The 17171-nt window shown below is 43.4% G+C and overlaps 2 protein-coding genes across 2 annotated transcripts; both read left to right on the top strand.

Moving 5' to 3' along the window:
- Nucleotides 1-2199: 2199 nt before the first annotated feature.
- LOC308083637 (SWI/SNF-related matrix-associated actin-dependent regulator of chromatin subfamily A member 5-like) lies at nt 2200-5154 on the top strand (the record flags this gene model as incomplete). Its single annotated transcript, XM_080425952.1, has 1 exon — nt 2200-5154. The coding sequence occupies one exon, from the start codon at nt 2200-2202 to the stop codon at nt 5152-5154; it is 2955 nt and encodes a 984-aa protein (XP_080282078.1).
- A 1747-nt stretch (nt 5155-6901) lies between these two features.
- On the top strand, nt 6902-7573 carry LOC308083635 (ras-related protein Rab-5A-like; the record flags this gene model as incomplete). Its single annotated transcript, XM_080425950.1, has 1 exon — nt 6902-7573. The coding sequence occupies one exon, from the start codon at nt 6902-6904 to the stop codon at nt 7571-7573; it is 672 nt and encodes a 223-aa protein (XP_080282076.1).
- Nucleotides 7574-17171: the final 9598 nt, after the last annotated feature.

Below are 17171 nucleotides of genomic sequence, written 5' to 3'. Positions count from 1 at the left end.
AAAACATTTTAAAGAATCGCCTCAGGTCTTAATGGGTTAAGAAATCTACTTACTTTCTGCCCTTTAAACCTGCTCCTGTTGACCCAGCTCTTTCCATTCCCCCGTGCGCACACACACACACACACACACACACACACACACACACACACACACACACACACACACACACACACACACACACACACACACACACACACACACACGGACATCAGACATCAGACAATTTGACATTGTGTAAATCATTGTGTAAATCATAGCATCATCTGGCTCTGGCAATGAATATCAAACCACGAAGAAAGGCTGTGATCTACAACAGCAGGTTTCCAACAACGTTGTGTATGATAGAAACCCTCTTGTTTTGCTTCAGAACATAATATAGTTACAGTGTGTATGTTTCGCTTCTGTTGTCAATATTTCTATATTGTTCTATACAGACAACACCTGTGAATGTCGGAAAGGAAAAAGAGTTAAATGATGATTAGGACCACAATGGAAATAAGCCTCAGGGCTTTATCGTGTTTTTATCATCCATATATTCGGTCCCATACGGTCATCATGTCCATATAAGGGACCGATCGACTTCAAACTTGGCGCGTGCGCAGCGGCAAGAACTCGAGGGAGTAGTAGTAGTCGAGTAATCGGATATCCAGTTGTCCAGAACCACCGATCCAACCAATATGCCCATATGGGCATTAGAATATATACTATAATGATGATGATGGATCTGTTTTTCTTATCACCCGAATATACTTTCAGAAAGGCGACAAGAAAATCCAGACGGAGACAGGCAGCCATGAGTGTAATGAAATATCTGTATTTCTAGTCAGACAGAGAGAGTATTAGAAGGTTACAGTAACACAGGTGGCATCATCGGTCGTACCTCTCTCTCCTGAGAGAAAGAAAAAGGACTGGGTTTAACATGACCCGTTATCAGGTTGGTAACATAAACAATGACATCATGGATGTGACAGTGGTGAGCTTCCGGGCGAAGGTGGACTCCTTTGATTGGATGAGAGGGATGATGATACGTCGTCGTCAGTGGTGGCCATCTTGGTTCGTTTCAAAGGGACACAGGTAGACAGACAGAAACAGACATCTCCATATATGGGCACAAAAGGGATACAGACAGACCGGTACTCTACTCAGATATATTGGTTGGATCGGCAGTGCGACGTGTCGCGGCCCAACCTCTAGTTTTAAATAAAAGCTTTCAAAGTTCACGGTGGGGTATTTACTAACATTTTATATCATAGAACAAAACGTTCAGGCATTACCTAGATCGGTAGTTCTCCAACTTGTTTTGGCTTTACAACAGCATTTTGCTTAGAAAATATCAAAAGTCCAGTTTTGATGTCAAGATGTTCAAAATAAAAGCTTTCTACCTGCTTTTTATTCAGTAACAGTTGTGCTTGTCAAGTTGTTGTTTTAATTTGGTAGATTTACATACATTTGTACCTGTTCCATGTCTCGTGTACCATCATTTTGCACTTCCTGGTCTATGGTCGTGTAGGGGTACACGACCATAGACCAGGAAGTGCAAAATGATAACGTTGCCACTTTTTGCTCACCTAGACGAGTAAAAAAAATAATAATAAAAAAGTAAAGTAGGACAGGTAGAGGAGTTGGAAAAATGAGCAAATCAGGTTTCTTTGACTTCTTAAAATTCTATTTTCTTAATACAGTAGACTGCAGTGGTTTACAAGAAATCCAGCATAAACAAACAACATTTAAGAACGAGTCGCAATGCCAATCCGACTGATATGCCCTTATTGAGATCTCTGTATCTGTCAGTCCTTGTCCCTTTTATGCCCATATATGGAGATCCCTGGTGTCATCAGTATATGCCCATATATGGAGATCCCTGGTGTCATCAGTATATTCCCATATATGTACACACCACCTTGTGTGCCCATATATGGAGCTGACATGAGTGTGATGTCAGAGGCCGGCCGGCCGGCCGCCCCGCCCCACCCCGCCCCGCCCCGCCCCGCCCGCCGTATTTGAGCAACGTTTCAGTGACGTGTGGTGATGTCACTGTGGTGGTGCAGCTATATAAACAATGTGTTTAGCCACTGATGATTCTCTGTCTTTCATTAGAATCAGTCCAGCCAGGACAATCCCCAGCGTTCCTTCAACAGAGCCTCACAGGCCTCAGATCTCATAAGCAAATTTATTGGGAAAAAAACTAAACAAAACAAAATGTCGAAGAAATCTGAGGCTGGAAAGAGGTTCTCGTCACAGACGAAGGAAGAGGCCTATGAAGAGAAAATGCTGAGAGACCGGACCAGCAGATTTGAATTCCTTTTGAAACAAACAGAGGTGTTTGCTCATTTCATCCAACCAGCAGCACAGAAGACCCCCGCCTCTCCACTGAAGATTAAACCAGGACGCTCCCGCATCTCTGCTGGATGTAACCGTCAGCATCGCTCAGAGCAAGAGGAAGATGAGGAACTTCTAAACGAGAGCAGCGGCGCCACTAAGATCTGCACACGCTTTGACGATTCCCCCTCCTATGTCAAAGGGGGCAAAATGAGAGACTACCAGGTCCGTGGTCTTAACTGGCTCATCTCCCTGTACGAGAACGGAATCAATGGCATTCTCGCTGATGAAATGGGTTTGGGGAAGACCCTGCAGACCATCTCCCTGCTGGGCTACATGAAGCACTACAGAAACATCCCCGGACCACACTTGGTGCTGGTGCCCAAGTCCACCCTTAACAATTGGATAGAGGAGTTCAAGCGCTGGGTGCCATCTCTCCGTGCCGTCTGCCTCATCGGAGATAAAGAACAGAGGACGGCCATGATCAGAGACAAGTTGCTGCCAGGGGAGTGGGACGTGTGCGTCACCTCCTATGAGATGCTCATCATAGAGAAGGCTGTCTTAAAGAACTTCAACTGGCACTACCTGGTCATTGACGAGGCCCACAGGATCAAAAATGAGAAGTCAAAGCTGTCAGAATTTGTGCGTGAGTTCAAAACCACCAATCGTCTCTTGCTGACTGGAACACCCCTGCAGAACAACCTCCATGAGCTGTGGGCTCTGCTCAACTTCCTGCTGCCTGATGTCTTCAACTCCTCAGAGGACTTTGACTCCTGGTTTGACACAAACAACTGCCTGGGTGATACATCGCTGGTCGAGCGTCTTCACACTGTCCTGCGTCCCTTCTTGCTCCGTCGTATCAAAGCCGATGTAGAGAAATCTCTGCTTCCTAAGAAAGAGACTAAGATCTATGTTGGCCTGAGCAAGCTGCAGAGAGAATGGTACACCAAGATTCTGATGAAGGACATCGACATCCTGAACTCTACAGGGAGGACAGACAAGATGCGTCTGCTTAACATTCTTATGCAGCTGAGGAAGTGCTCCAACCATCCCTACCTGTTTGAGGGAGCCGAACCCGGACCCCCCTACACTACCGATCTCCACCTGGTGGTCAACAGCGGAAAGATGGCTGTGCTGGACAAGCTGCTTCCTAAGTTGAAGGAGCAGGGTTCTCGTGTACTGATCTTCAGTCAAATGACAAGGATGTTGGATATCCTGGAGGACTACTGCATATGGAAGAACTACGGCTACTGTCGTCTGGATGGTCAGACTCCACATGAGGAGAGACAGGTCTCCATCAATGCATACAATGAGCCCAACAGCAGCAAGTTCATCTTCATGTTGAGTACCAGGGCTGGAGGCCTGGGTATTAACTTGGCCACTGCTGACATAGTTATCCTCTATGACTCCGACTGGAACCCACAAGTTGACCAACAGGCCATGGACCGAGCTCACAGGATCGGTCAGGAGAAGCAGGTTCGTGTTTTCCGCTTCATCACAGAGAACACTGTGGAGGAGAGGATCGTGGAGAGAGCTGAGATGAAGCTCCGCCTCGACTCCATTGTCATCCAACAGGGAAGACTAGTGGACTCCAGCACCAACAAGGTAGGCAAGGACGAGATGCTTTCCATCATTCGCCATGGGGCCACACACGTGTTTGCCTCTAAGGAGAGCGAGATCACAGATGATGACATTAGCATGATCCTGGACAGGTCTGAGAAGAAGACTTTGGAGATGAAGGAGGGCATGTCCAAGCTGGGTGAGAGCTCTCTGAAGAACTTCATCATGGACACAGAGAAGAACTCCAATGTCTACAACTTTGAAGGAGAGAACTACAAGGACAAAAAAAAGTTCATCCCTAACTGGATCGAGCTGCCCAAGAGATCGAGGAAAGCTGTGGACTCCTTCAACTACAGCGGGACAAAAGCAACCACGGTTCTTCGTCCTCCCAAGCAGCCCAACGTCCAGGACTTCCAGTTCTTTCCTCCCCATCTCTTTCAGCTTCTTGAGAAAGAGATTCAATATTATAGAAAGTCCATTGGCTACAGGGTTCCTCGTGACCCAGAGATGCCAAACTCTGCCCAGCACCAGAAGGAGGAACAGGCCAAAATTTACATGGCTGAGGCCCTGACGGATGAGGAGCTAGAGGAGAAGGAGAAGCTCCTCTCACAGGGTTTCACCATTTGGAACAAACAGGACTTCAATCAGTTCATTAGAGCCAATGAGAAGTGGGGGAGAGATGATGTCGACAACATTGCCAGAGAGGTGAAGGGCAAAACGTGCGAAGAAGTCAAGGAATATTATGATGTGTTTTGGGAGTGTTGCAATAAACTGCAGGGCATTGATAAGATCATGGCTCAGATCGAGAGAGGAGAGGCCAAGATCCAGAGGAGGATAGGCATTAAGAAGGCTCTGGACTCCAAGATCGGATGCTATGAGGCCCCATTCCACCAGCTACGTATCTCCTACAACATTAAGAAGGGTAAGTGTAAGTACTACACCGAGGAGGAGGACCGCTTTCTCATATGCATGCTGCACAAGCTGGGCATCGACAAGAAGGAAGTGTATGACGAGCTGCGCCAGGGCATCCGCAACTCACCACAGTTCCGCTTCGACTGGTTCCTCAAGTCCAGGACGGCCGTGGAGCTCCACAGGCGATGTAACACCCTGATCAATTTTATACAGAGAGAGAACATGGAGCTGAAGGAGAACATGGTTCTGGAGGAGAGAGAGAAGGCGGAGAAGAAGCAAGGCCCGAATACTGGCTTGGCACAGAAACATAAATCTGAGGGGACCCCAGGTGGATGTGGACGCATGAAAAAGCTCAAGTCGTGAAAGGGGTCTGGTGCTAGCGGCATACCTTCAGGGGAGGAGAGGGAGGCTCCAGTTCTATAGATTTAGATGTAACATGTATGTTTGTTTTGACATGTTCCGATGCTGATTGCCGACTTGCTCCGCCCATTTCTTTGCGAAACAAGTCTTAACAACATTTCGCTGCTTGTATTTGTATAAGTTAGTGACAAATAAAACCTTCTTGATGATGTTATGTACACAAGACGAACACCTAGTGGTGGACTGAATTACTACTTTAAACGTGCAGTGTGTGTAGGTTCTAGAAGTGTTTCTTTTTTTTTACATCACTCAAGTATGCCATGTTAGTCACTTACACTCACTGCAGAGGTTAGCCGTCTATTGTGTGTGTGTGTGTGTGTGTGTGTGTGTGTGTGTGTGTGTGTGTGTCTATCTGTCAGTCCTTGTGCCCATCTGGAGCTGGCTGATGCCATAATGACACATTGAGGTCAGACAACACACTCCATATTTGGACATTGGGAACTCCTTACATGGTTATGGCTGTGTCAGAGTGACATCAGAGATCCGCCCGCCCCTCAATTTTAATATGGGATTTATTTCAGATGATGTCATGATGATGATGTCGGTTACCCAAATATGGGCACGGTTTCAGTCTGATCCGTGCCCCAATGACTTCCATTATAAAAGGAATGTTACATATCTCCTATAAAATGTGAAAATTAAATCATGGGATTATGTGGGAGATAATAAAACAAAAACAAAAAACGAAATTGCATTTTGGTAAAACTACATTGGCTAAACATAATAGTACAGGTCTCACATATATTATATTATCATTTTGAGTTTTATTTTGATTTCCGACTAGTATCTACATTTAATTTTTTATTAAAGCGAGAACAATGGCTTCCATTATAGCATTCTAGCTGTCCAGGAATAGAAAGCCTGCAGTTTCTATTCCCCATCAATGATGTCACTGGTAGGTGGGTTTCTGGACTTGCCACTGACCGAATAGACAAAATGGTACCATATTATCATGAGCATTAATGAGGACCAATTATACGCTGATAGGTTGAAAATCGGTGAAGTCGTCCTTTCAGAGAGTTAGGGCCAGGGTATCTTGATTCTTCATTCGTCATATGATTTGGTAGTTGGGAGAGTTCTGGATCTCTATACAGTATGGGCATAAAAGACACGCACACTGAGTCCTTCCTGGCTTTATAGGCATATGTCACCTGTGAGTTCACAACACAACAACGTTTGCAGATATTTGTAATCTAATCACGGTCTAATAACAGCGTGTATAATCGGATACTGGTATCTTTGGGTATCTAAATAGGGTGCTTTCTTTGATGTCTTTATGTTCCATAATGATTGTTTATTACATCATCCGGTCTCCCCTGCAACTGGGTGTGGCATTCATTGATTGATTGATTGATTGATTGAATATTTTATTAGGCAAAAAATGTAATCAGCACAATTACATTTATAATACTTTGTCCAAAAGGTCCATCCAAAAAAGGCCTTGCGGTCTTGTTTCCATTGGGGTCCTTGACACATTGGGGTTCATGACACTGCACTGACCATAGAGTTATATATATGGCACTAATGCTCCAGTGACATAATGCTGTGACGTCACTGCGGCAGTCTAGATATGTAGTGGCTCAGAAAGAAAGGTGAGCGCAGTTATATCTTGTCTTGAAAAGACTAACAAGACTATCTACTCCCATAAAGTCACAGGTGCATAAATACTACCAATGTGGTATTGTTGACTATGTCGTCAGCCACCGCCAATCTGGGAAGAGCTACGAGACCCAACGGACCCAACGCACCCAACGGACCCAACGCCATGGGGCACAACATCTGCCAGTATAAGCTGGTGCTACTGGGCGAGTCAGCAGTGGGCAAATCAAGCCTGGTGCTTCGCTTTGTCAATGACAGGTTCACCGAGTTCCCGGACAGCACAGTAGGAGCGGCCTTCCTGACCCAGAAGGTGCATCTGGGCGACACCACGATGAAGTTTGACATCTGGGACACTGCGGGACAGGAGCGTTACCACAGCCTGGTGCACATGTACTACAGAGGGGCCCACGCCGCCGTCGTGGTGTACGACATCACAAACCAGGAGTCCTTCGTGCGGGCCAAGAGCTGGGTGAAGGAGCTGAAGAGCAAAGGTAGCCCCAACATCGTCATCGCTTTGTCGGGCAACAAGGCCGACCTCGCCACCAGCAGAGCCGTGGACTTCCAGGACGCCCAGTCGTATGCAGACAACAACACATTGGTGTTCATGGAGACGTCGGCCAAAACAACCAAAAATGTGAACGAGATTTTCATGGCCATCGCGAGGAAACTGCCTAAGATCCAGCCACAGGATAAGGGCGGTCGGAACCGGGGCGTGGACTTGACGGACGCTGGCCAGCCATCCAAGTCACCGTGCTGCAACTAAAAGTGATCGCCCGCCCTCCTTTCACCTCCTCCTAACCCACAGTACAGTATATAGCAAACTAGTGCAACAAATGTCCGAAACACCACTAATGTGACGTGTCACATGTGCCACTTAGCTCCCTTGAAGTGCAGTTTGATTTGAATTTGAATTTGTCCTCTGCATTTAACCCATCCTAAGACGCATTGAATAGCCACCATGCAGTGCTTGGGGACCAACTCTAGTTACTCTTGGTGTCAAGGGCACTGGCAGGAGCACCAACCAGTGTTGCCATATTATGTGAGAGAAACAAGCCACCAGGTCTAGGAAAACAAGCCCAAAAGAAGCGACTATGGGCCACATGAGCACTTTAAACATATACATCAGCTATTTGAAAAAAGTAGATCTACAAGCTCCCAACGCGTCGCCATGCGACGCGTTGTGAGCTTGTAGATCTGTTATTTTCAAATACAAATCTTGGGGGGAAATTATAATAAGCAGACCTTGCAATCCTGGCATCAACATGCAGGTCTTTTAGTGTGGGAGGAAACCAGAGTCTTTAACATTTTGCCCTCACCCCTGCTACCCTTTTTGATTCTTCTGTTACTCACTGCAACCTACCAGTTATCTTTGCCTCTCCAGCTCTCTGCATTTGATTGTATGTATTGCCTGTGTTGGGACTAACATGACCATCGCCTAGAGGTTGCAGTCGGGTCATTCTGATTATTATAGGTCTAACTGGCTGATTTTTAATATTGTTTCCCGCTGTATGGTTCCTGGATTATGCAAGACTACATTTTCAGGTGTATAAAATATGATGGGACATTTTTTTTTCTTTCTTCCTTCGGTTATTTGGGGTAATTTTTTTGCAGTCAGTGACAAAAAGTGGGTGCAAGGAGCTAACCTGACTCCGCCAGATGTTAGAAGCTTGCGTCACACTTGTTTCACAACCTACTTCCATCTGGGACCTCGGTAGCCCAACCACTGCAAGATGGCGGTCCTTTTTTTCAACTTGTAGTGTTCATGGTAGCGGCCATGAGGAATAGTGAAAGAATTACAATGCAATAGGCGTTTCTCGATGGCGTCACACCCGGTCATGCCAAGATCCCGCCCGTAGCTGCCCCTGATTGGTTCGACTGGGCGTGGGTCGGTGTAAACTCAAATCTCTGAGCGATCCCAGATGGAGCCTGTATTGTGAACTTAATGTTAACTCAATACCGCCCCATCTGAGTCAGGTTAGCGAGGAGCGGCATTATCTAAGATAATTTGACACCGTCATTTTGTCACCTGATACATTAATTTAAGTAGAGCTGATCATTGATTGATTCTTGTTGTTGACTCTTACGGAGCATAATACAAAGACAAAATGATCCGTCTGTCTGTGCTGCAGGAACAATGTAATAACAACTGTTTAGCCGGCTTGCTGGTGCATTATGAATCAAAACAGCTGGAATGTCATCATGGGTTTCCCCCATTCCCTTTCTGCTGTGACTGTGGACACTTAATTGTAGACAAAAAAAATTATATTCAACCATTATGGATACTGTTACTGTTACCATTATATAATAACCAAAACAATACTGAAATACATTTTGAACAAAGAAAACAAAATGTAGTCTATTAACGGCGTGGCTTCATGTGGATCTCGGACTTCATGTTGTCTATCTATGACGTATCACTCAGTTATGGTATGATCATGTCATCATATACATTTGTATCACATTTTGGACAATCTGAGCCTCAATGACTTCCATTATAAGTGATTAAAACAAGTTATTATTTAAAAATAGAACGTGTGAAAAAAGATTTGTGGGGTTCTGCGTTTGCCTATAGTGACAGTGTGCACAAGAAATGTGGCCCTGATCGGTCCAACAGTCTGCGTTTGAGTCTAGCTCTCATCGAGAGAGCTAGACAAGACCCACGCACGCACACACTCACGCACTCTCTCACACACACACACACACACACACACACACACACACACACACACACACACACACACACACACACACACACACACACACACACACACACACACACACACACACACACACACACACACACACACACTCTCTCTCACGGACAATAATGTCCATTATAATTTAATTAATAAAGGGGAAAAATGCTAAAGACACTTTTGGCATATTTTACGTTTGCACTACGTAATCCAAATAATTAATCTGAGCATTCAGGTTTACAGTGGGTGTGGATTATAGCCCCATTTGTGCTGATCTAAATTCAGATTAATCTGATAAATCGTTCTGAGGAGTAGACTATGAGTGTAAAAGAACTGAATTTTAGGTAAAATACAAATGAGAGGTGACAATTGCCATCCCCGATCCCAAATGTCCTTGACCAAGCGCTGCGGCCATATTTGACGATTTGATTGAATGATAATGTATTGGTTCACAAAATAATTTTAAGTGCGAGAATAAAGTTAGACTCTAAGGTAAGAAAGTCTCAGTCGAAAGTGACATCAGGTGATGTTTAGCAATATAAGTCAGACTAGCTTAAGGTAAAATAATTATATTTTTTATACAAGATACAAATCTGGGATTTTTCCTCTCTTGATGGCTTTATTAAAATGCATAGGCTATTGTGAGAGTGAGATACAACCAAGAAATATGCCATTTAATCTGAAAGCCCCCTAAACAAAATTTTGAAGAATAAACTGTTCCTTACATTGAATAGTTATTATTCTTAAAGGGCCACTTCACCCATTTCCAGCCTATCTCAAGCAGGTTTGGTAATTTTAAACAAATTAACTTCCCAGGCAGAGAAAGGCTGTCGTTTCTGTAAGCGTGGAATCCCCATCGATGATGATCATTGGTAGGCATGTTTCCGAACCGTTAACAGCCCACCAATGAGACGGAGCGTGATTAGACAGAAATGGTGCCATCTTATAGTGAGCATTAGTGAGGACCAATTATATGAAGATATTGATGGAAATTGTCCTTTAACGATAAATAATGGAGAAAATATCGATCTCTGGACCAGGGTTGATACCCTGATCAATTGAAAAACCATTTGAGGGAGAGATTATATACAAAAGTAGCATCATGTTTCTGGCTGTTTCTCTACTCGTACTCAACAAAGAAAAGGTAAAAGCTATGCTGATATTCCCAGAGCGATCAGATTCATGTATAGCCTTACATTTCTGTTCAAGTAATTAAGGCGGCCATTTTTGGAAAATGGCTGCCATGGTTACCACGGGACAAATCTGGCCCTATAAGCTAAAGGTCTTCCTTAGGGCATGCTATGATAGTGTGCCAATCTTGTGCTTTTATCATAAAAACAATTTCCTAAAATATTGCACGTATCTACCGGTCTACTTGAAAGTCTGTATGTGTCACTACCTACTATCATCCCAACAATATACTTCTCTTCCCTTATTGACTGACTGGAATCACTTGAAGAACCAGTTTTATTATTTACCCCCATTCCTTTTATTTATCTGCTGTCTGTTGGGCAGAAACCAACTACCGTATGTTCAAAATATAAACATTTCAGGAAATGAAAAACAAGACCAGGAGACCTGGTTCTGCCAGACCCAGAATAAATTCTGCTCTAAATGGGCACAGAGCACTACGTCACGCTAAGCTTGGCCGATCAAAAAGAGGGACAAGTAAGCACCATGTATGGACGAAACCGTTTGGAGAGGGGGACCGACAAATATATCCATATATGGACGAAAGAGGGACCGACAAAGCCTCATGTAGGCCTGACCCCCTGGGTCTGGCAACAAAAATATATAACACCACACTCACTGCCTCATCAAAGTTGGTATGGTGACTTTATACATTGTCAGATACTTGAACGTACCCTTATATTATCAATCATCACTTTACCCAAATAGAGCTCAAGTGAGGAGGTTTTTGACCATTAATGTTTTGTTCGAGATTGTTGTTTTGTCCATAATTAGAATGACAAAGTCAGACGGAAGTTGAAGTTGGAGTTAGAAGGTTTGGAGTTAGAAGGTTTGACCGGCAGTTTGAGGATCCAATGGAGTTAGGTGGTTTAGTCAGAACCGCCTTTTAATACCTTTCATCATTGGTTAAATATTTGTAAAACCCACACACAGACGTAAAGGGTGTTCAATAGCACTGATCTCTCTTCCCGACAGCGGCGATATGCTCCTCCACCCGTGTCAGATTCTTGCTCTGACACTCTTTCCACCATTGGTTCCCTTCAACCATCTTTGATGACATCATCAGTCGTCATAGGCCTACATCACTGCGGCGGTGTAGACCAAATATAGCATGTGTGCTGTGACAGGTCACTCAGTATAGGAGAATAGATCAAGTGATCGGTTAAGGAGACCTGATCACTCAGTATAGGTAGGAGAATAGATCAAGTGATCGGTTAAGGAGACCTGATCACTCAGTATAGGTAGGAGAATAGATCAAGTGATCGGTTAAGGAGAACTGATCACTCAGTATAGGTAGGAGAATAGATCAAGTGATCGGTTAAGGAGACCTGATCATCAACAAGACACCTTCAACTTGCTTTACAAATGACATGTATATGCACAGTATGCCAATGTGGTCGTCACCGCTGTCCCAAAAGGCCTTCAACTATTAGCTTTGAGAGTTCCCAGGACGACGGTAGGACCAAATACCAGGCGGATTATATGGGCAGGCCTACGGACCCTCGGAAGGGCTTTAAACCCATGACCAACCTGAGGGCCTCAACCGAACCCTTTGATGGTGTGAGCTGCAACCAGATGACTTATGTCGCCCATCAAATGGAGCCACGCTACATGAGGCCCCCAGACGTGTACAAGCCCAGCAGTGAGCCCCTCGAGCACCTCACTACACATCAAGATTCCTTCAGGAGTTGGCCATCAACTAGGAGGGAAGCTGTGGTACCTCAACTCAACTACACTACTCCCTCGGGCAGGTTTGAGGGTACGACCAAATACCAGGAGGACTTTGAACCCAGACCTATGGAACTTCGGAAAGGTTTTAAACCCATGACCAACCTGAAGGCCTCAAGCGAACCCTTCGATGGTGTGAGCTGCAACCAGATGACGTATGTCGCCCATCAAATGGAGCCACGCTACATGAGGCCCCCAGACGTGTACAAGCCTAGCAGTGAACCCCTCCAGGACCTCACAACACATCAAGATTCCTTCAGGAGTTGGCCATCAACCAGGAGGGAAGCTGTTGTACCTCAACTCAACTACACTACTCCCTCGGGTAGGTTTGAGGGTACGACCAAATACCAGGAGGACTTTGAACCCAGACCCATGGAACTTCGCCAGGGTTTTAAACCTATGACCAACCTGAAGGCCTCAAGCGAACCCTTTGATGGTGTGAGCTGCAACCAGATGACGTTTGTTACCCATCCAATGGAGCCACGCTACATGAGGCCCCCAGACGTGTACAAGCCCAGCAGTGAACCCCTCCAGAACCACACTTCATACAGCGATGCCTATATATGCCATGACATGAAGCCAGCCATGAGCTTTAAGCCAGCTAACCAGGGTATGGTAGAATGTTCTCGAATGGAAGACGCCACCACATATAACACAACGTTTACTCAACATAGGATGAACGTGTGCCCTGCCAACTATGACCCACCCCCAGGCTATGTGGTCGATAACAGTAGTGATATGGGACACAAGTACTTGAGGAAGCTTTAGGCCTTTCGTAGTTAGTTGCTCAATATTGATTTGTTTCACATTTACAATGTTTAGTTTAAAAGTTTGTTCACTACAGTATACTTTGTAGTGTTCACCACAGAAGATCCGATTGGACAGTGGTGAAAGAAACAGCAATGACAGAGTTTTGAGTCACATTTTTATCAACTGGGGGCAGCCAGGGCACTCCAAAAACTCATGTAAAAGCAGTAAGGAAAAGGCTACACACAAAATGCAACTTGTCTGATACGGCCCATTTATCTGTTTAAACAACATGGGATGACCAACAGGCTATGTGATGGCTTTTCTGTTTTATTTATTTTTATTTACTTTTATTTTATTGATTGATTGATTGATTCATTTTAGTTATTATTCTTTTCTTTTTTTTCTAACCATTTATTCATTAATGTTTTATATATATTTTTTATTTCTTTATTGGTGGGCAATCAAGTTTATTTTTATTTATTTATATGTATATTTGTTTATCTTTTGCTGCTGGATGATGTATTTGTATTTAATTTTTTTATTTGATCAAATCTATTTTACCGACATTGGGCAACTGTGTTCAGAGACCGCAGTCCAGACAGCTCCAATTAGACTGTAGTTTTATATAGTTGTTTGTTTTTTGTTTTCTTTATTTGATAGAAAATCTTATTTTTTTTATTATAAATGAGTCACGTCATTTTCTATTTTACAAAACGCTCCCTAAACCTGGTAGACAATATCCTCTCCAAATGAGACCATAGACTCTGACACTTGAAATAATAAAGTAGAGTCCAGCTGTGCATCTTGCCTAACAACGCCCCTTGGCTGTTCTAAGATCACTGGAGCTTATTGCTTTAACTACACAGAGTAAAGACACAGATCTAGAATTGCTGCAACAATGTTTAATATATCCATACAGACTAGCTGTAATCTCGGAGCAAGAACATCTCTAATATTCAAAAATACAATAAAACGAATAATGCAACATTATTTATAAGCTAAACACTGAAAGGGTTCTGAATAGGGTTATGCCGATTAAAACATTTCTGAGAGACTCTGATTTTCAGGTTCAATGCTTAACCTGTGGTAATGGAACTTTTATCTACTGAGAATAACCTAGAACCTTCCCTAACCTGAGACTATCCAGAACTTGTGAAGTTATGCGATTGTTTCAGGGGCATGGCTGTGTGGCTGAGTCCATCACTAATGTAGCTCTAAGCGCAAATTCAATAAAGAAGATCTCTGAGTTTTCATTCACAGCTAAGTGTGTGCACTTCTAGCCAATCTGCAGTCAGCCAATCAGGCAGTTGGACTCCGCCTTTAAATATCACTGCCTCAGACATGTCATTCTCTTTCCAGCATGCAACAAGCAACCCACCTCCATCCCCAAACTCCACCATGCCTCAATCGTATATAGAGTTGAGAAGGAAGGAGGTTCTCTGCACTGCCAATGTACGTTGCATATGTACGATAAATGTTAACGGAGTCTAATTGCCAAATATGTTTATTGAATAATAAAATGTTTTATTCAATAAAATTCTCATTTACAACAACTCAATCTCTCTCTTATTGAAGTGCATTGTAGGTGCAACAACACAGATATCAGCATTGAGTTGGTGAGATTACTACACACAGGACAAATAAGCGTTAGTAACACATAAGCAAAGAAAGACTATAGACTGAGGTGTGAATATGTGCTAGCACATAACAGTAATCGATAGAAAAAACTGTCATTTTGGGCGTGTACTATCCCTTTAATATCATTGGCTGATTGGAGGACAGACGCTCAATGACTGAATGAATGCGTTTTGAATATGTTGTGGAAATATCACGCATCTTTACCCTTACCCCTTATGCAATGCAAATAAGCCATGGATGATACGGTTATTTATTTCAGAACTATTAACTCTACAGCTTCATAGGCTTTTAAGTCTTTTATGGAAAGTGCTTTATAGTTTTATGTACATCTGTCAAGCTTCTGCAATGCAGAACTTATTATCAATCTGAATGGTATAGAAGTAGGCCATGTTAATAACATGCACATCTGCAGAGGTTGTGGAGGTGGTCTCCCTATACTCTTCCATTGGGATTAGACCCTCCTGTAGTAGTACACCTGCTGGTTGACAAGACTAACTGTGACGCGTTGTTAACTTGATCAAGCGACACCGTGGTACTATAGAGTAGCCCAGTGGTTCTCAACCTTTTCAGGCCGTGACCCCCCAAAATCATCATATTTGAACAGGGAACCCCCCAAAATCATCATATTTGAACAGGAAACTCCCAATATCATCATATTTGAACAGGGAACCCCCCAAAATCATCATATTTGAACTGGGGGCACCCCAGAATCATCATAATAATATTGAACTAGGGACCCCCCACCCTGACAAGCACTTGGAATGTAGGAGTTGCCTCATATTATTTGACAATTTGGCCAATGTTTGACCAGTTTTCATAGTATAGTTTGTTGATTACTTTTGATGCAGTAAGGGCCTTTTTCTTTTTCTTTTTTTTTTGGTACTAAAAAGGTCTTAAAATTCCTTAAATTGTCACTTAAGTGTCATCTGGGGCCCGCCCAAAATCATGTAGGGATCCCCCTGGGGGTCCCGATCCACAGGTTCAGAACCACTGTGTGGCCTACTATAAAGGCCTCACAGCAGGGCTCCAACACTGAGGATTGTACTGTGTAGACTGGGGTCCTGCATCCCACAGATTAAAATAAATACATAAATACATTAATTAAATAAATAAACCGTGGCCCACGGGGTCTAATAATAGTCTAATGCATATCAAACTGGGGGCTCTTGACATTAAAGTGGTTGAGTAACACACTGGCCTAGTTTGTCTTAATGCTCATGACCTTGTTAGTCATGTGAGGTCGGCAGCACGCCGCTGCATCGTTATTAGAGGCAGTATGAAAGTCATGGGACAGGCACATGGATCTAGCCTGTCCACCTCTCACATACACTACTACAGGGGTCTTCAACGTTTTTCAGCCCAAGGACCCCTTAGCTGAGAGATAGATGAAGCAGGGGACCCCCCCACTACATATTGTATGCAATTGTGTTGTCTATTAATTGTGTTGAGCTTCATAGACTTGTTTGACAGCACTGTCATCCAGTGGTGGAAAAATTACTCAAATTTTTTACTTACAGTAAAAGTATCAATACTGCAGTGTAGAAATACTCTGTTACAAGTAAAAGTCTGGTAAGAAAAGTGTTGGTATCAAAACTTACTTAATATACCAAAGTAAAAGTACTCACTCATAATGCAGAATGTCCCATTTAAAGTTTTCAAATGTATAAATATATAAATATTTTGGAAATAACAGATCTACAATATAAATTACCATTGACCAGATCTGTAGAGGGCGCAGTGGAGTAAATAAAATAATTTCCATCTGGCGGACATATTTTATTTTCTGCCCCAAAAAGTGTATTATACAGAGAAGGTGGGGTGCTGAGAGGCTTCCCACCCTGGAGAATAGACTTTCAACAACACAAAACAGCCTTTGTTTCTGTGAGTAGCGAAATATATTTGTTTATTTTTACTAAAGACGGAGACCTCGCACAGCAGTGTAATGTTGGGTCTATGAGCAGAGCTGCGCGGCTGGCAGAGCGTTAGAGAGAACTCACTAACGTTCTGGACTAGGTCAGGTGGCTGGGGTTACATTAAATCACATTACATTAAATCACAATTTAAAACATTTCACTATCAGTGTATTGCATACAAAAATACGTATAAAAAACTACTCTAAAAAAATCAAGTATCACATAAAAAAAAATACATATATTTTTTGAAGATAGAAGTGATGATTATGATGATTATTATGATGAAGCCGGACAACTGATGATAATAGACCCCCATGCTGAGCTTGTAGATCGGCTATTTTCAGCGAGTGACACCGTCCTAGAACGAAGCATAAATCGGGCTTATCGTCCCATGCATGCAAGCGCATGCACGTCGGATTAGCCTCGTCCTAGTGTTGTGATCGTG

This window comes from Gymnoscopelus braueri, assembly GCF_963280865.1.
Source record: "Gymnoscopelus braueri genome assembly, chromosome: 4".
Taxonomy (NCBI): domain Eukaryota; kingdom Metazoa; phylum Chordata; class Actinopteri; order Myctophiformes; family Myctophidae; genus Gymnoscopelus; species Gymnoscopelus braueri.
Note: the sequence above shows the minus strand (reverse complement) of the source record. Positions and strands in the feature narration are given on the sequence as shown.